At 36.4% G+C, this 19,892-nt stretch overlaps 1 protein-coding gene across 4 annotated transcripts; it reads left to right on the forward strand.

Moving 5' to 3' along the window:
* Positions 1-567: 567 nt before the first annotated feature.
* On the forward strand, positions 568-18,034 carry LOC100801333 (squamous cell carcinoma antigen recognized by T-cells 3). 4 transcript variants are annotated; one of them, XM_003539332.4, is made up of 16 exons: positions 570-844; positions 925-1,064; positions 1,139-1,196; positions 1,427-1,642; positions 2,460-2,735; positions 2,868-3,002; positions 3,229-3,354; positions 5,196-5,240; positions 5,395-5,496; positions 5,713-5,855; positions 5,956-6,079; positions 13,299-13,373; positions 14,230-14,583; positions 14,650-14,742; positions 15,830-15,986; positions 17,468-18,034. In XM_003539332.4, exons 1-16 carry the CDS (start codon positions 632-634, stop codon positions 17,722-17,724), a joined length of 2,514 nt encoding a protein of 837 aa, XP_003539380.1. In that variant the 5' UTR covers positions 570-631; the 3' UTR covers positions 17,725-18,034. The 4 variants fall into 4 exon arrangements, with proteins under 4 accessions (XP_040863087.1, XP_006592645.1, XP_003539380.1 ...); XM_006592581.3 differs by having other exon boundaries at positions 17,471-18,034; XM_041007153.1 differs by lacking the exons at positions 14,230-14,583; positions 14,650-14,742 and having other exon boundaries at positions 568-844; positions 17,471-18,034.
* The last annotated feature ends 1,858 nt before the right edge of the window (positions 18,035-19,892 follow it).

Consider the following 19,892-nt stretch of genomic DNA (forward strand, 5'->3'; position numbering starts at 1 on the left):
TTTTTAAAAATCAAATTTAATCATTTAATTTTTAAAAATACATCAATTTAATTTTTTCCTTTCCAATTGAATTGAAGCTATTAGAATTGTGAATTCCTGACTATTTTAGCTTATGGAGAACTAATAATTAATGAATGAGGAACTAACTTTAATTTATGAAAAATTAATTTGATTTTTTTAAGTGCTTATAAAAAAAAAACTTACTCAATCATGTGCAAGGTACGAATCCGTGACGTTTTTGATTGGATTTGGTTTGGATATGACAATCCCTCATAGAGGGGTAAGTTTGTGCGGTAATGTGAGAGTGGGGTAATTTTGGAGAGAGGTAAATTTTAAAATGTTAGATAAAATTATGGTTAAATTAGTTTTGTCTCTATATTTTGATGATTTTTATTTTTTTAATTTTTATAATTTAAAAATAATTTTTTAATTTTTATAATTTATATTTTAATTTTTTTATTAATTTTTATAATTTTAATAGTAACATTTTTAGTCTTAATAAAACTAAAAAAATAAAAATCATAAAAAAATGAATAATTTAACCTAAAATTATTTGACAGGTGTCCATTTTGTATCCATATGGAGCGAAGCGGCCTGAAGCAAGAAGCAAGAAGCACCATCCACTGTAGAAATGGAGCAAAACCTAAACCTGACCGCAGAAGCCATGTCTGATTCCGACGAGAGGATGAAGGAAACCCTAGCCCTGTCCTCAGAAGCAGAGCGTGACAGAGACAAATCCATGTCTGATTCTGATTCTGAGGACGAAGCTCAGCAGAACCTCCAAATCGAATCTCTACAGACCGAGCTTGTTACTAACCCCTCTAACTACGATGCTCATTTGCAAGTAATTTCATCTCTACTCTACTTTTCTTCTTTTTCCCATTTCTCAAGTCAAGTCTGGTGTTGATGATCCTCTTTTTTCAGTATATACGGCTTCTGAGGAGAATGGGTGATGTTGATAAACTGTCAAGAGCCAGGGAAGCTATGAGTGAACTCTTTCCGTTGAGCCCTACAATGTGGCGTCAATGGATCAAAGATGAGCTTTCTCTCAACACTGCTGCTCGGTCCTTTTCTCTTTCCTTGACTCTTATTTTTCCCGTCCCATTACTTTTTCTTACACTTTCCCTTTACCTTGCAGACCCGAGGCTTTCTCTAGAATTCTGAAGCTTTACGAACGAGGGGTGTTTGATTATCTGGTTGGTTATGCTATTATATTTCAATATAATGTCTGCTTAAGCAATTCATTTGTTTGTCTTTTCCTAGTTAAGAAGAAGGTTTCTCTTTTAAACTGTAGATCCTTTAATTGGATACTTAAGGGTTTAGATGTGGTAGGAGAACCAGGAGCAACTCCCCCCGCTCCCATCATTTATAACCATATTATTATTTTTAAGGTTTTGCTCAACTGTTGCATTATCCTCAATTTCAGTCTGTCTCACTTTGGTGTGACTACATTAATTTTGTACAAGAGTTTGATCCAATGGTACGCCAATTTTCACCTACTGGTATTTCTAAGGCAAGGGATCTGTTTGAGAGTGCCCTTACTGCAGCTGGTCTGCATGTTGCTGAAGGCAGTAAAATATGGGAAGCATACAAGAAATATGAGCAGGACATACTTTTAACCTTCGATGATACTGATGAACAGGTCTGAACATTTGTAACTTTACCATAGATCTATCTTGATGGTGCTAAACAACATGCTAGTATTAGTTTTTACATGTTAATACAATGTTTTACCTTGTGCCACAAGCATTGCATCTAGTTAAGTATTTTTGTATGGAATTATATGTCAAAAGAAAATGTGGATGTTGATTACTTAGGTAGATGCTTATATATATCATTTACATTCCCATTGTAGACAAAATTAATTTTTTTCATTGATTAGAAACTAGAGGTATTACTTGGCTGATAATATTGAGGATAGAACAACATACTTGCAGCAAAAATAAGTTGTATTCCTGAGGTAGTGCCTTGAATGCACAAATATGGCCACAGCTAAATGAGAAAATTTAGTTGATACTTGAGAGCATAGTTTAATTTTGGTTTGTTGAAGGGACTTAAAGAACAAAGAAAATCCAGTAGCCAAAGAGAAACTTGATTTAGAGATTAACTTTTGGCATTTACCAAAAATTTTTGGTTTAGCTTGTTAACTTGGCAGATACAATTGAGTACAGAACAAGGTAGTTGAAGGAAACAAAAAGTGTTATTGCTGAGGTAGTGCATTGATTGCACAAAATGACCTTAGATACATGTGAAAGTTCAACTGAGAGTGTAGTTTAGTATTGGTCTGTTGAAGTCTTGAAGAGAGTTATATAATGAAGAACATCCAGCAGCCAAAGAGAAACTTGATTTGGAGATTAACTTTTGAAATTTGCAAAATGAATCTGGCTTATTGAAGCTTTTGGTGGCATAATATAGGTTGTTGTTTCAGTAGTACATTAAGTTTTCTTCTACATTTGCAGGCCAAAGAAAAGCAAGTTCAACGCATTCGTAGTTTATTCCACCGCCAGTTGTCTGTTCCCCTTGCTGGTATGAGTTCAACAATTACTGCCTATAAGACTTGGGAGATGGAACAAGGAAGTCTTCAAGATGTTGAATCCATTGATTTGGTTGATATTTATCCTCATGTTGCGGCTTCATACCAGAAGGCCTTGGAGATGTATAATGCTCGTTTTCATCTTGAAGAACAGATTTTGAGCCCGAATATTTCAGATTCAGAAAGATTACAACACTACATGGTATGTTTCCAAGCCCAAGTCAAAATATGACTATTTACTTGTCAGAGATAGAATCCTAGAATTTTATTTTTTTATTGTTCAATAGTATGTGACTATGTGTAAGTCCTTTTAATAATGAGATTTGTATTGCAGAACTATTTGAAATTTGAGCAGTCTTCTGGAATGCCAGCCAGAATTCAAGTTCTATATGAACGAGCCATTACTGACTTTCCTATAACACCTGATCTCTGGCTGGATTGTACTCGCAATTTGGACAACACTTTGAAGGTTTTAAATTTTCCCTTTTGTTACTATCTTTGTCACATCTTATGGTAATTAATATCCTTGAAGAGTTGGTCTTTAACCAAACCGAATGACATCATGTGATCTATGTTAGCCAACCTCACTTAGTGGGATAGGAATTTTGTTTTATTATCTTTGTCACATTACAACATCCATTACCTATGTCCAAATTTCTAATTTGGAGTTTTCTCCCTTTTGCTTCTTTCTCTAGGTTGGTAATATTGTCAGCAATGTTTATTCTAGGGCAACTAAGAACTGCCCTTGGGTTGGAGAACTTTGGGTTCGATATATGCTTTCGTTGGAGCGTGGTCATGCTTCGGAGAAAGACTTGTCTGAAGTATGTTCTTGGATACAACCCACCTTTATTGGCAAATTTCCCCTTTCTTGATGCAAATTAATGAAAATCCAATTAATTTTTCTTTATTCCTCAATAGGTTGAATGGTTTAGTAATGAGTAAATAATGTTATTTCTGGTTTAATAGCCTAGGCAAGTTCTTGGTAAAAAGATGCAATTGTCTTTCTAAAACTCCCTCATTAATTTGAATGTTATTCTATCCCAAGAGGAAGAAATATTGACACACATGATAATGTTTACCATACTGACATATATGACCTTGGGATTTTGTTATGGAAGGCATATTGTCAAATGTGATAATATTTGCAGTTGAAAAAAGCAATGATAGCATTTGTGTTTTGTTTTTCATAAATTTAGCGCACAGTTATATATAGATTCTTTCAGTGTTTTAGTTGTAACTCAAATAGTCAATTTTTTTATCAATAAAAGGCAGGGTAGCGTGTGATATAACCCATCTGGCCATCTTGTGCCGTCTAATTGCAAGGCTGTGGAGTTAACTTGAGTACAGTGTGCATCTTTAGATTTCTCCTTGAACATTCTGTTTAATTTAAAGTCTTGTAGAAGGTGGAGGTAGATGTTCAATCTTTTGTATGCATTATATTGATTGATGAGCCTTCATGTAGAGATGTAGTATTGCTAATGCCATACGGCCCATCTCGGTTAATTTTTAAGTATAGGGACTAAATGGTAGAGTTTGTACAACTATATGGACCCAATGAGTACTTAACCTATATATAAAACCGATTATAGAGGGAGAAAGATGGTTTTGCAGACTATGTTCCTAAAGTCTACTGCTTCAGAATAGATACAGTAAAAAACAGCTTTACAGTTGACGCTAAATCAAGCTACAACAGTAAGTCTAACATAACCTAACAATTTCAACCATGAGTTCACAAGCGTTAAGATCCATAGCTCAGTATTTTGCTTCAGCGCTAGATTTAATGACAACTTTCTGTTTCTTACTTTTCCATATAAGATTCTCTTGCATCTTCTCTCTGTTATCTCTTTCTCATGCACTTTAATTTAGTTTACTCACTTTAGAAATTTGCATGATAGGGAATTCTCTGAATTACAGTCTCTTTTGGTTTATTTTCTTGCAAATCCTATTTCCACTTTCTCTCTTCATTTCCTTGTAATGCTTCTTTCCTTTTGTATAAGTTTCCATATATGGTTAGATCCTTTGTTGGACTGTTGCTTTAAGTAGGATTAATACCAATGCTTCTCTTCAAATTTGAAGACCTCTAACTGCTTGTCTCCTGATTATATTATGTGCAGACTGAATTTAAACTATTGATTGTTCTTGGATTGTTCAGCAGTTTCCTTTCTTTGGAATAGCTTGTTTGGTCATTTGGTGTTTTGGATGAACATTGAGTTTGTCCCCACAATCTTTAATTGTCCCTGTGTGTTCATGTTAGAGGTGGTACTACTAGAGATGGTAAAAGGATGACACTGTTCTCAACTTGCAGTTCTTTGGTGTATTGGTTGGAAATAAATGCTAGAATTTTTGTTAGTTGTTGGTCTGGTTGTCTTGAGTTCATTTGGGATTAAGTAATTTACCTAGCTTCTTTGTGCTGTTCTGCTCATGATCTTTTTAGAGGGGCTGCCTTTGTTGGATCAACAAAGATTGGCACGCTGTGTTGCATTTTTCTTTTTTTTTTTTCTTTTTCTTTTATTTCTGATCTTGTCTTTTAGTTCTTGAGGGTTTCATATCCTATTGTATTTATACTCTCATCCTCTGAATAAATCCTTTGATTATAAAAAAAGTATGGTAGAGTTTTTCATACTTGCTTGAGTCATTTAGGCAATTTTGCTAATAATTTCAGATCTTTGAGAAGTCCCTGCTGTGTACCTTTTCAACTCTTGACGAGGTATGTCCAATATTCAATTAGTCTTATTGCATCATCCTCTACAGTGTTTGTAATGTTATCTTTTTTTAATTTTATTCCCCCATTTCCCTTAACTTTCAATAATCAATATATTGCACTTATAAACTTTTTTTTTCTATTTATATTTTTGTTTCAGTATCTTGATTTGTTTCTTACCCGGGTAGATGGCTTAAGGCGAAGAATGGCATCCAGCAGTGAAGAGGATTTGGAATATAAAATAATACGGGAGACCTTTCAGGTTGTTTATATTTATTTTCAGTATATCTATGCTATGTTACATTTGAAAGTAAAACTAGTTCAGTCTTTTCTTCAGCATAAAAATTAAGTGTGTAATGTGTTGCATGAGCAGGATTTTCACCAACTAATCAACTCATCACTGTTGTGAATCAGCTAAAATGTATCCTTTGCAACTTAATGTATTATGCGTTATATGCTAACTATTTACTATTTTTAGCGTGCATCGGATTATCTGTCGCCTTACTTGAAGAATACAGAGGGTTTGCTACATTTACATGCTTATTGGGCTCGTTTAGAAACAAAACTTGGGAAAGATATAACTGCAGCTCGTGGAGTTTGGGAGAATTGTCTTAAGCTATGGTTTGATAATGTTCATCAAATAGTTTTATTTTGTTTTATTCATCTACTTAATTATAAACTACTTTTTGACTTCTTTTTTTTTAATATTTTCTTCTGGTAGTGGTTCAATGTTGGAGTCATGGACTGGTTATATAGCAATGGAAGTGGAATTAGGTCACATAAATGAAGCAAGGTCCATATACAAGAGATGCTACAGTAAAAGATTTTCTGGAACTGGTTCAGAGGTATAATCAACTTTATGTTATTTCTTGAAAGAAACTATTTTAGATTGTGAAATTAAATTTGATTAGGCAGTTGCCCTGCTTAAAAGTTTGGTTGAATGAGAAGGACTATCATATGAATAAACAATGAAGAGACAAAGGCAAGCCTTGGTTGCTTAACTGCATAAGACAATTGATACAGCTTCTTAACACTTGATTTGAGGTCCTTCTATAAATGGCCAAAACTATGAGGAGATATGTTTGAAGCCTTGGGTTTTGCCTGCATATTTGATTGGAGGATTGATAGCTGTTGAAAGGATGATGATGGCAGGAATGTGACTCATTTGAACAGGATAGCGTGAAAGGGATCTAGTGTGGGTGTGGTGAGGTTGACAGTGTAGTGCGGTCACACAGGAAAGAAGACATGAAGCCATGAATGGAATGGGAGAGACGAACAAGAAAGAGAGACAAAAGAGAAACAGGGTCTGAGTCTATGAGATGAGACTGAGTGGGCAAGGGAGGGAGGACCATAATGGTGAGGGGCAGCAGAAGGGAGAAGTGAGGGCAGAGAGCTGTGATAAGAGCGGGCAGACACAGGGCTGAGTGAAAGAGTGCGAGATAAGTCATCTTGTATTAGATACTTTATCCTCATTAATTTATTTAATGCAAGAAAATATGTGTGGGTTGGCTTGCCAACCTGCAGAATAAACCTGTTTAACGTATGTGCTATGGAGACCAAACCCACATAGGCCTGCAATTAAATGGGTAGCTTATTTTTAGGAAGATCTTTTGATCACATTTCAGAATACATGGAAATGGCAACATTACAGAGAGGAAATAATTGAGATAAAAAAACTGATGATGGAATCTTAACATCTTTCCCAGACAGATCAGATCTGATCTGGATTTCAACAATCATTCTTTTTATTTTATTTTTTGCCAGATCTTACATGATTTACAATCTTCTGCCCTTTTCTTATCCTAGATAGGATCTCTATTTTGACAAACTTGCTTGGGAATATATACAAAACCTTTTCATCATGAGCAAGGAGGCTGTTTTAGGCTTTTAGCAACTGGAACCCATGATCATAGGGTTACAAACTGCAACCATAATGTGCTAAGACTCATGCTCAAATAATGCTAGATACCTTGAGGGAAAGCACAATAGTATAGTCAGTGGTGGATCCAGAATTTTTTTTAGTGGGGGCAAAAAAATAGTTTATAATATTTTTTCAGACGAAAATATTAGAAGTTTTTGCAATAGACATAATCTCCTGACAAACAAAAAACCAAAATATCTAAACTTCTACAAACTACAATTGTCCTATACGCATTTTCATATTAGGTGTTAGTGAAATTGGGAGCGGTTAAAATTAAAAAGGTAAAGTGGGTAAAGTTAGAACCAATTTATTTTTGTGAGTAAATCTAGTGCCTATTTATTTTTCTCCATAAAATTAGTACTGATTTTATTTTTCTTTTATAATTTTTTATATTCATTTTTTAAAATAATTATCCTATGGGAGTAATACTTATTTTTTTATGGGGGCAAATTACTTGACATATTAAGTAAAAAAATTAATTTGTGGGGCAATTGCCCCCGCTGTGGATCCGCTAGTGAGTTTAGTTGATAGGTAACTAGTGCACAAGGGTAAATTTCCAAATAGTAAGGAGAAACATAAGGGCACTGTATGGAAAGTCTACACTAGGAGAAAAAAGATAGAATCAAGGGGTGAGAGTTAGCTACGTGACGTGGCAAGATATCATAACAAAATCTGTTAGAATGGTATCATATAAGGAGAGAGAGAGTATAGGGAAAGAGAGAATTCGGTTAGTAAAGGAGAGTATTCTTTGAGTTAGAAGTCTGTGACTCTGGCTATTTTCTTACTAGCTGTAATAGAGATTTGGGGGTTATCCCTTCCTGATAAATAATACTATTACACTACGTTATCTGAATTTACTGATATTCTTGTTGTTAGCAATGTGAGTTCTATCATTGGTCCGACCTGCCGGATCCGAAAATAGGACGCGATTCACGTGACCTCAAGGGAAATTCTATGCCACCAAAAATGACAGAGAGGGTTGACGCGTTGGAGGCGAGAATGGCGGCATTGGAGAACTCCTTGACACAAACCATGGACGAGTTTTGTCGAGCTCTGATGACAGAGTTTGCTAAGCTGCGCGATTGTCGTGGCAATGATGAACATCGGTCGCCATTGCTTAGTGAGGAATCAGTGCCGGAATACAAAATGGCTGCAAAGAAGGTTGAACTTCCACCATTTGACGGGGAGGACCCTATGGTGTGGATTACCCGCGCCGAGACCTATTTTGAAGTACATGGGTCATCAGAGGAGGTAAAAGTGAGGTTGGTGAAGCTAAGTATGGAAGGGGGCGACCATTCACTGGTTCAATTTGTTGCGTGAGACTAAAGATGAACTCACTTGGGTTAAGCTGAAGAGATCCTTGATTGAAAGATACGGGGAAAGAAAGAGTGGAAATCCGTTTGAAGAGTTAAAGGATTTATAGCAAGTAGGGGATGTGGATGAGTACGTCACCGATTTTGAGTTTGTGCCATCTCAGGTGGGTCGTCTCCTAGAAGAGCAATATCTGGGATATTTCATGGGAGGTCTCAGGTCAGATATCCGACTGAGAGTGAGAACTTTCAACCCAAAAAATAGTCCAGGCGATGGTGAGGATAGCTTGTGATGTGGAGGCAGAGTTGTGAGGATTGTTGTTGCCACGTAGTGGTGGCGGGGCGCGACAATGGAGAGGAGGTTGGGAATCGGACTTGGGAATGGGAGGAAAAGGAGGTGTCGAGTCGAGTTATATCGCTGGTGTAAAAAGCAATAGTGTCTCATTTTAGCCCAGGCCCATTTAAAGGAACCTTAGGGTTTGGACCAGGGAGTAGCGGTCCTGCTGGGGACCGAACGCGTGAACCTAGTATGACCAGTGTGCATACAAGCGCGAGTACCAATTCTGAGACAAGGACGGGAGGAGGGCAGCCGGATAAACACCCCTCGAAATAGGGGAGTAAAGCATCTACCCTACTCGGAATTGATGGATCGTAAGGCCCGAGGTCTGTGTTTCTGTTGTGGGGAACAGTATCTTCCCCTCCACCAGTGTGCAGAGAAGCAGTTTTGTTTGGTGATCCTAGGAGACGACAAAGCCATTAACACAGAGGGTGAAGTGATAGTCATAGAGGTGCGGGGGAGATGAAGAAGCGACTTTAGATTGTAGTGTTATGGGTGTGTTTGGGCTGACTGAAGGCATGAAAACGATGAAACAACCCACAACAATGCGTTTGGAAGGAAAGTTAAAGGGTGTTGGGGTCTAGGTGTTGGCGGACAGTGAAGTGAGTCACAATTTTATTGCCCCTCAGGTCGCCCCTGCCTTAGGGTTGAAGGTGGAACAAAATAGATGCCTGGGAGCAAGATTAGGAGATGGTCACCGAGTCACTACTAGGGGGAAGTGCCAGAATTTGGAGGTTCTGTTGGGAAACTTCCCTACAGTGGTGGGCGCGTATGTTTTGGGATTGGGAGATTTGGATTTAATCTTGGGAGCCTCCTGGATGCAGAGGTTTGGGAAAGTGACCTTCGACTGGGATGAAATGAAGTTGAGTTTTCCTTGGCAGGGAAAAATAAAGGAAATACAGGGGTGAACTGTAGAAGGGAATGGGATAAGGAGAATCTGATGTCAGGACATCAGATGTCATCTCTGTATGGTTTGTTGTGGGAAGATGAGTCTGAGGGGGAAGCAGTAAAAGAGGGTGATCTGGACCAGCAACAACAAAGGGAGTTGGAGGAGGTGTTGAAGCAATTTCCTGAAGTATTCCCTGAAATCACAGGTCTTCCTCCCGAAAGGAAAACAATGCATTCCATTGTTTTAACCAAGGAGGTAGAACCGGTGAGTGTACGTCCTTATAGGTATCCTTATCACCACAAAGAGGAGATCGAGAGACAAGTGCAACACATGATGGAACTAGGAATTATTAGGCATAGTTCCAGTGCTTTTTCTAGTCCAGTCATCTTAGTTAAAAAGAAAGATGCATCATGGTGTATGTGTGTGGATTACAGGGAGCTGAATAAGGTTACTATACCTGACAAATATCCAATTCCGGTGGTAGAAGAACACTTGGATGAATTACATGGAGCTGCATACTTCTTGAAGTTGGATTTGAAATCGGGATATCATCAAATTAGGATGAAGGAGGAGGATGTGCATAAAACTGCATTTCAAACACATGAAGGATATTACGAGTTCTTGGTGATGCCATTTGTGTTGATCAATGCTCTAGCTACCTTCCAAGCTACCATGAACCAAGTGTTCAAACCGCTGCTAAGGAAAATAGTGTTGGTATTTTTTGATGATATACTCGTGTTCAGCAGGGGATGGTAGGAACATATGGAGCATTTGAAATAAGTTCTGAACGTGCTTCAAGACAATCAACTGGTAGTAAACAAAAAGAAATGCACTTTCAGTAAAAGGCAGTTGGAGTATTTGGGTCATGTAATTTCAGGTGAGGGGTAACTGTGGATCCGGAAGAGGTAAGGAGTGTCATGAATGGGCCTATACCTCGCAATGTCAAAGGTGTAAGGGGTTTTTTGGGATTGACAGGATATTATAGAAAGTTTATTGCAGGATATGGAATGATAGCTAAACCTCTGACAGAGTTAACAAAGAAAGAGAGGGGTTTCAGTGGGAAACCGAGGCACTCAAAGCTTTTGAAAAGTTAAAGAGAGTGATTACCCAAGCTCCAGTGTTGACACTTCCAGTCTTCATTCGACCCTTTGAAATTGAATGTGATGCGTCGGGAAGAGGAGTAGGAGCTCTGTTGATGCAAAACAAGAGACCCATAGCATATTTCAGTAAGGTTTTGTCTGAAAGTAACTTAAGCAAGTCAGCATATGAGAAATAATTGATGGCATTAGTGTTGGCAGTGCAGCACTGGTGACCATACTTGTTGGGTAGGAAATTCATGGTGTATTCAGATCAAAAAAGCCTGAGACATTTGTTACAACAGAGGATAACAACAGCTGATCAACAGAACTGGTTAGCTAAACTCTTGGGCTATCAATTTGATATTATTTATAAACCAGGGGCAGACAATAAAGCTGCCGATTCATTGTCTCGAATATGAAGAGGGAGAACTGCAGAACATCACTTCATTTCCAGTTTGGATGCAAGAGCAGCAGGTTCAACTGAAGGTTTTTCAAGACCCTTTTTTAAAACAAGTGATAACAGGGTTGTAGACGGATCCAGCCTCACAGCCCGGATTCAGTATGAAGCATGGCACCCTATTCTATAAAGATAGGTTGGTATTGTCCTCCAAATCTTCTTGTATCCCTATATTGTTGAAGGAATTCCATGCTTCCCCTATGGGAGGACACTCTGGGTTCCTACGAACCTACAGGAGAATGGCTTGTATTGAGTTGGAATGAAGACCACCATCCAGGAATTTGTGAAGAGTTGTGACGTTTGTCAAAGGCAAAAATATTCAGCATCAGCACCAGTCGGGCTACTGCACCCACTTCCAATCCCAGCTCATATTTGGGAGGACATATCCTTAGATTTTGTCACAGGGCTTCCTAAGTCTAAGGGATTCGAGGTAGTGTTTGTGGTGGTGGATAGATTATCCAAGTATGCTCACTTCATACTTTTAAAACATCCTTATACAGCTAGCAAGGTAGCAGAGGTGTTTATGAAGGAGATAGTGCGTTTACATAGGATACCACAATCAATAGTAAGTGATCGAGATCCACTTTTTGTCAGTCTATTTTGGAAGGAGCTGTGTAGATTGCAGGGAACGGTTTCGAAAATGAGTTCTTCATATCATCCGGAGACGGATGGGCAAACAAAAGTAGTTAACAGGTGCTTAGAATCATATATGTGATGTTTTGCCTCTGAACAACCAAAAAATTGGACATATTGGGTATCGTGGGCAGAATTATGGTACAATACTACTTTTCATGTGTCCACCACTGGAATGACACTGTTTGAGACTGTGTATGGAAGGAAACCTCCTTCATTGGTTCGTGTTTTGCAAGGAGAAACAAGGGTAGAAGTAGTGGAAGCAGAATTGATGGATAGGGATGAGGCATTGCATCAACTGAAACATCATTTGAGTCATGCTCAAGAATTGATGAGAAAATATGCTAACCAGAAACGAAGGGACATGTCATTCGAGGTAGGAGAATGGGTGTTCCTGAAACTCAGACCCCATAGACAGGTATCTGTAGCTAAAAGAAATAACCCGAAATTGGCTCCTAGGTTCTTTGGACCTTTTCCAATATTGGAGAGAGTTGGGGCTGTGTCGTATAAGTTGAAATTACCAGAAGGAGCTAGGGTGCACCTGGTATTTCATGTATCACAATTGAAGAAAGCAGTGGGGAATTATTCTGTTGAGGCAGTGCTGCCTGCAGGGTTGGAGCTGGAACTGGAGGAAAATGAGGAACGGGAGGAGTTACTAGCTTCAAGGGAGATATTTGAAGGGGAACAGCCTATCAAACAGTGGCTGGTCAAATGGAAAGGCAGGGCAACTGAGGATACTACTTGGGAAGATGAGACATTACTGAGAAGTCAGTTTCCCACACTTCGCCTTGAGGACAAGGCTGTCTCTTCAAGGGGAAGTAATGATAGGGAACTGGTGCACAAGGGTGAATTTCCAAATTATAAGGAGAAACATAAGGACACTTTATGGAAAGTCTACACTAGGAGAAAAAAGATAGAATCAAGGGGTGAGAGTTAGTTACATGATGTGGCAGGAGATCATAACAAAATCTGTTAGAATGGTATCATATAAGGAGGGAGAGAGAGAGAATAGGGGAAGGAGAATTTGGTTAGTAAAGGAGAGTATTCTCTGAGTTAGGAGTCTGTGACTCTGGCTATTTTCTTACTAGCTGTAATAGAGATTTGGGGGTTATCCCTTCCTGATAAATAATACTATTACACTGCGTTATCTGAATTTACTGATATTCTTGTTGTTAGCACTGTGAGCTGTATCATTAGTCAATTAAAATAGGAAGAAATCTATTGATGAAATCATCATTTCATTGTTCTCAAGTTTCCAGGATGCTTAGCTGTGAAAGCATAGTGATGGTACTTTCTTTATTTTCTAATCTTTCCTTGAAAAATGAAAAAAAAAAATGTGCTTATTGTGTTATGCAATATGTATGGGTGATTTTACTTTTTATGTAATACTGTTTGGATTAGATGATACCTTCTGTTCCTAAAAAACAGAATAATTCAGGACATATGCCAGTCATGGTTACGCTTTGAGAGGGAATTTGGCAAGTTGGAAGATTTTGATCATGCATTACACAAGGTATTTTTTTTTCTCTTCAAATTTATTTTCATTATTTTTGAACTGTGCATTATCTTTGTTCTTATAAAAAAATATGTTGCAGATATAGAAGTAGCCTCTGCCTAACAGCCTAAGCTTTTAGAAGAGATTGTGTTCAACAATTATATTGCATGTTGGGGTGATATCCAATGATTATTTGGAAGTAATATTTTACTCATTGAGTCATGATATCCTAATATCTTCCTTCCCAGCTGATTAGTTCTACCAATCAAACTAAATATGTCATTAAAATTTAAAAGAAAAAGAATTCTATTGGCGTTTTAGTCGAAGATTTATTATAATTCAATGTAAAGTGAATACATTACTAATAATTGAAAAATTTAATTTGTTATTGTTTTGACCCGAGTTATGAGACTTGAGCCCCACATTAGAAGTATGCGAATCTTGGGTTATACCCTAACCTTAATGTCTAGCTTTTGGGTATGATTGTCTGGAGGCTTGTAACAGTTATCTTGAGTATAAGGAATGCCCTATATGAAGCATTTGGCAGACTTAATCTCTGTCAATTAGATTGCCTTGTTGGGCAACTTAAAAAAGTACAACTGGTTACACTACCCTTCCACCTGGAGGAGTATGGGGAGGGTAGATGGACACAGCCTTACTCCTTTTAGCGAAGAGAGTGTTTCTAGGATTTTGTACTTGGTAACCTCCAGGTCACATGGCAACAACATTACCATTGTGCCAAGCATTTGCCCTCTTCTTTGGCACCTCAGTTTTATTAAAATTAAAGTTCATGGTAACAGATTCTAATATCATCATGTGTCTTTTAACTGACAATGAAATGGTCAACCTTACTCCATGAACTACCTTTCCTTAGGTTACCCCTCGGATGGATGAGCTGAAGTTATTTAGGATGCAGCAGGAATCCAAGTCAGCAGAGGAAAGTGAAAAGAATACTAAGAGAAATGCTCGTGAAAAGAGAAAGCTGGGATCAGATATAACTGAAGAACAGTCTCCATCAAAGCGATTTAGAGATGTTGGAAATCCAAAGAAAGCACCTGAGGAGAATAAATATCATGTGCAGAACATTTCTCAGGTGACAAAAGTGGAAGGGGTCAATTGGAAGAATACTAAAATTGATGATAATCCCAGTGAGCAACAGTTTAGCCACGAAAAGAACAGGGGATACTCTGACCAGTGCACCGCATTTTTATCAAATCTTCATCCTACGGTAGACAGTTCTCTCAGCCTCTCTATTTCTGTGTGTTTCTGTGACTAATATGTTGTGTTGTTGCAGGCAAACTATGAACATATTCGTAATTTCTTCAGTGATGTTGGTGGAATTGTTGCCATCCGCATCCTACATGATAAATTCACTGGAAAATCAAGGGTATCAAATGAATTATTCTTTATCATTTTTATTTATTTTATTTACTTTTGTGCTTGATAGGACTCAATCTGATATCCAGAAGTAAATAAACAGTAAAATAACAATTTTAAGATGAAAATGGGAGATATTATTGATGTAAATCAAGTTAGAGTTCAAATGGGATCTAACTTGTGAATTACAATGGATGAACAATGGAAATGAAAATTGCAGAAAACAGGCTAAGCATTTCGAGCTGCTTAGAAAACTCCCATGCAGTTTCTAACTGAATCCATACATGCCCCCACTACTGATTATTCCCTCAGCATATAACGTTACAGCCCTCCTTTCTCTCTCTGCCACCTGTCCCATCACACATTCCCCACTAAGTTAGTTACTCCTCTAGTGGGATGATCCCCTACACTTCCCTTACCATGTTTCCTCGTGTATACTATCTGTTGCTTATCAATTCCCCCGCCTTCAAAACTCTTCTTGCCCTCAAGAAGAAATCCAGGAAATTCTGATCTGAGCTTTTCCACTGGCTCCCAGGAATTTTCAAAGTCTGGAAGGTCTTTCCATTTCACCAAGACTTCCACTACTCCCTGTTCATTCTTCCTTGTGTCTACAGCTTCCTCTGGCTCAGGCTCTAATTGCCAGTTTTCATTCATGCAAGCTGGTAAGGGCTGAGGCTCAACATTAGGTGCTAGAGCTTTCTTCAACAATGAAGCATGAAACACTGGATGGACTCTGCTGTCAGCTGGCAACTTCAATTTATAATACTTATGGAGTTAACACCATACTCTACTTCATAAGGGCCATAGTTAAGTTCATTTTTACCACATATATGGTCCTCATGCTAATGTAGTCCATTTTTCCCATGTGGGACTTTTTTCATTCACTTAGAATTTTCTGACAAGTAATACAAACATTAATTACCAGTTTGGCTGAAACAGGTTATATTGTACTTCAATTGTTTTTATCAACACATACATGCCAAAACATTCATGTAACCTAGTGAGAAGTCTTGTCACATCACAGCAAATGAGTGCTATATGCCTATTCATTGACCATACCATGAGTTACAATTTTGTTTATCTTGATATTGATGAAGGGACTAGCATATGTGGACTTTTTGGATGAAGAACACCTTGCTGCTGCAATAGCTAAGAACAGGCTAAAGTTAATTGGAAAGAAACTAAGTATTGCTCGATCTGACCCAAAGCGAGGCGGAAGGGAATCTTCTAATCCAAAAACATTGACAGAACATGGTACGTATAGTGAACTTTGAATGTTTTTACTTTGACACAAGTTCATGCATGAATGTGCTGTGCACCTGTAAAACTCCCTGCTAGTGATCTCAATTTTATAAAGATATATAGAAAGTGTAATAAATAATAATTCCATGTGAGGCTCAAACACCTGTTTGAAGTGTTACAGTTTTGGACACTTTTCAAGCATTGACACCTACCTAACATTTGTCTGACATGTGTCAGACTCTTCTCATTAGGTGTCCAGTTAAAAGTTTAGGGTGTGTTTGGTTTGAGAAAATGTTTTCTATTTTCATTTCTTATTTTTATTTTGTGAAAAATATTTTCATTTTCAAGTTTTCATCATTTAGAAAAACATGTTTGTTGGTTTTCTTTTCATTTTTATTTTTATTTTCTGATTTTCTTCAATAATTTTTTTCCACTCATTACTTTGAAAAATTTATCCAATGCCATTCGAAGTACTGCACTGGTTGGGAGAAATTGCAAGTTTGAGTGCACCATCACGTTATTGCCGTTGACGGTTACTAGCTTCGAAGAGAGAGAATGTATGATGCAAATGAAAAGGTCTAAAAAATTTCGTAAGTGCCATTGCACGATTAGTGGAAATGCAGAAAATGACTTTTTTTCGTTTTCGGAATTTTCTAAAATACTGAATTTGTTTTCTAAAATTGAAAATGAAAATATCTAACCGAACATATTTTCTATTTTCATTGAAAATGAAAACAGAAAATGATGAAAGCAAACAGGCCCTTATTTTGTCAGCTGCTTGAATTGATAATTATATATGGATGGACACATTAGCAAAAAAAATATTATTTTTTAATGTTTAGAAAAGTCAGCTTAAATATATTATAAAATATTAAAAAATAATGTCTTATGCCTTTTTTCTTTGTGAAACTTGTTATCATAGAAAAAAAAACATTGTTGGTTTAAGAAGGTGAATATACCTTTTTCAAAACATATAACTTCATTTTCTTGGGATTGTTTTTGTAAAGAAACCAAGTTCTTTTGTTGTAAGATAATGTTTCTTAATATTCTTTTGTGAGACTCATTATCACAAAAAAAGTGAATATATGCAATTATTGATTATCAATTAGATCTTTTGTTATGTTGGGTTACTTCTATTTTATCTCTATCCCAGTTTCTCCTATCTAGACATTAACCATTTTAGTGTCCATGTCGTGTCGTGTTTGGTGTTGGTGTTAACTCCATGCTGCATATTCCAATCAACCAAGTTCGGTACTGATGATCAAATATGATAGTATCGAAAACTATGGAGTTGGTAAACATACTTTTTGGCTTGTAATTGGTTTGTTTAGGGAAGTCGAAACAACACAGCAGGTTCTTTGACATACACATCACAGCATGTTTTATTTTGAAGCTATAGTTGTGTTACTTATTGGCATCCTTCACTGATATTTGTTACACTTGCTTCCTTACCTTTTCAAATGTTTCTCTAACATTTGAACTTGATTTTTCAGCAGATGCCACTAATCATTCTAGTCAAAAGGCTTCCGGATCCAAAGAAACCGATGATACTTACAAGGGAGATGTAAAGGATGTGAAGTTCTCTTCTAGAAAGCCAGGAAATGATAACATCCAGCTTAAAGGGAAGAATACTTTTGCCGTGCCTAGAAATGTCAGACCACTTGGTTTTACTACAAATAAACCAAAAGCAGAAGAGGGGGATGAAAAGCCAAAATCTAATGAGGAATTCAGAAAGATATTCATTCGTTAAGGATTTTGTGCCCTTAATTTGTGACTCCGAAGATGGCAGTTATCTTTCAGATTTTAGGCAAAGGTGGAAATGATATAAATTATTGTCTCCAGGATGGCTGTCTGTTCTGTCTGTTGCATTACTAATTAAATCAGTCTACCTAGATTAACTTTTCGGTAGCCTGTACTCTTTAAAAATTACAATTGATTTACAAAATATTTTTTGGTTGCGGCTCTGTATAGTGTCCGTACTTGAAATTTTCACAGTACAATTCTCTATGATAGATGTTACATTTTACGTTGTAATACAAATGGGCTATATTTCCCCCCAAGTTTATACGAGTCACTTGTGTGCGCATAACCGGCAAATAAAGTGTATTATGCTGTGATGGGATATTAATTATATTCGGTTGATTTAAAAGTGGAGTGCGTGGCTGTATGAGCTGACCTTAAAAGAGTTTAATTTCTATACCTGGTTGGTGGTTAGGATAGGATAATTATCTTATCCTGTTATAACACGTTCTTTGTTGCATTAATAACATGTTATCCTATCCTATTGGTCTAGTAGTATTCTGAGGGGATGCTTGGGTTAAGATCAAGAAGATATGATTTTTTTTCATATATATATATATATATATATATCCTATCTATAGTTTTATTATAAGGTTCATTTTTTATAAGGTTTAATTTAATTTTTTTTATTAATTATTTTTCACAAAAATATTCTTCATTAAAATTAGTTTTAGAATATTCTAGAATAATGTGATAGTGAAAAAAATATAATTGGAGTAATTTTGCAAAAAATAATATTAATAAAAATATAATTGGAGTAATTTTGCAAAAAATAATATTAATTTAAGAAATTGAATTTTTTATAGCTTTAAGGGAAATTTAATACTCTTAGTTATATTAACCAAATTATTTTTATCTTGATAAATTAGTTAATTAGAATTTATAATACATACTGGAGGTAGTAATATATTTAAATATTATAATAGCTATTACATATATAATTAGAGATTATATTACAATTACATTTGTATTATTAGTGTATAATCTATTTTTTTTTCTGAAAAATATAAATAAAAAACTTTTTAAAAACGAAAAGGTTTTGGTTATTTAGAAAGTTTAATTTTTATACACCAACGGTTATTATAGAGAAATTTTATACGATCTTTTTTTTTTTACTGAAGAAATTTTATATGATCAATCGATTTAAAATAACTTTAAACATAATCATTATAAAAATCAACAAAATTACTATAACATTCAAGGATTAATAATTAACCGACAATATAAAAAATCTTTGCTAGATAGCATTTTCTCACATGAGGCATTCATCAGGGCTCAGGTTATACTCTCTACCCAAAAATAGGTATTCAAGCTTTTCTCATCAAGTGAGTTTTCATTCATGGATAGCTTGTATTCAGGCTTACCTATTTTCTCATCAAGAATAAGTGAGTTTTTAAACTTAAAAATAGAGCGAATAGACAATTTAGTCCCTGAGATCGTAACCAGTTTGCATGACTTAAATTTTAATTTAAAATAGTCCCTAACTTTACCTCCGTTATGCAAATAAGTCCCTGCTGTTAAAATCTAATTTCCTTTGTTAGTTAAATGTCTATTTGACAAACCTCAGTCCAAGTAAGCATCCCAATGTGGCAAGTTTGAGTCCAAGTCAGCAATCCCATGTGGCGAGGACTGAATTGAAAAATTAGGTTAAAAAGAAATAAAAAATGAAGTAAACACATTTTCCCTTTCATTGTCTTACTGCTTGTAGGATTTTTTTAATTGTTTGCAGTTTGCTCTTGCCTCCACTGCATTTCATTTGTCGATGATTGTGAGTCTTCACGCTTAGCAGTCAGGTTGGTGGTTTTTCTGTGTTCATTTCGTTTGCATTGTTTTGGTGGATTCATTTGGGGTTTTATATGTTCAAGGGTTTTCATTTGCATTGTCTTCGCGCTTCGAATGGAGGTTTATGGTCCTTTATTATTTTCGTTTATGATGCTCTATTTTTATAGATGACATTGCATGTTGTTGTGTGATGTGCCTATGTTTGAGTTTGAGTTAGGTTTTTTATTTCCTAATATATGACAATGTTTGTGGTTTCGGATTATGTAGAATGAATGACAATATAACTTTAATACTGCACCATGGAGGAAGATTCACTCCACGTGCCAGTGATGGAAA

This window comes from Glycine max, chromosome 12, assembly GCF_000004515.6.
Source record: "Glycine max cultivar Williams 82 chromosome 12, Glycine_max_v4.0, whole genome shotgun sequence".
Lineage (NCBI taxonomy): Eukaryota > Viridiplantae > Streptophyta > Magnoliopsida > Fabales > Fabaceae > Glycine > Glycine max.

Coding starts and splice junctions, on each gene's coding strand:
- LOC100801333 (XM_003539332.4), top strand. CDS start 632: ATGGAGCAAAACCTAAACCTGACCGCAGAAGCCATGTCTGATTCCGAC. Junction 14,743..15,829: donor AATTCACTGGAAAATCAAGG/GTATCAAATGAA, acceptor ATATTGATGAAG/GGACTAGCATATGTGGACTT. Junction 15,987..17,467: donor AAAAACATTGACAGAACATG/GTACGTATAGTG, acceptor TTGATTTTTCAG/CAGATGCCACTAATCATTCT.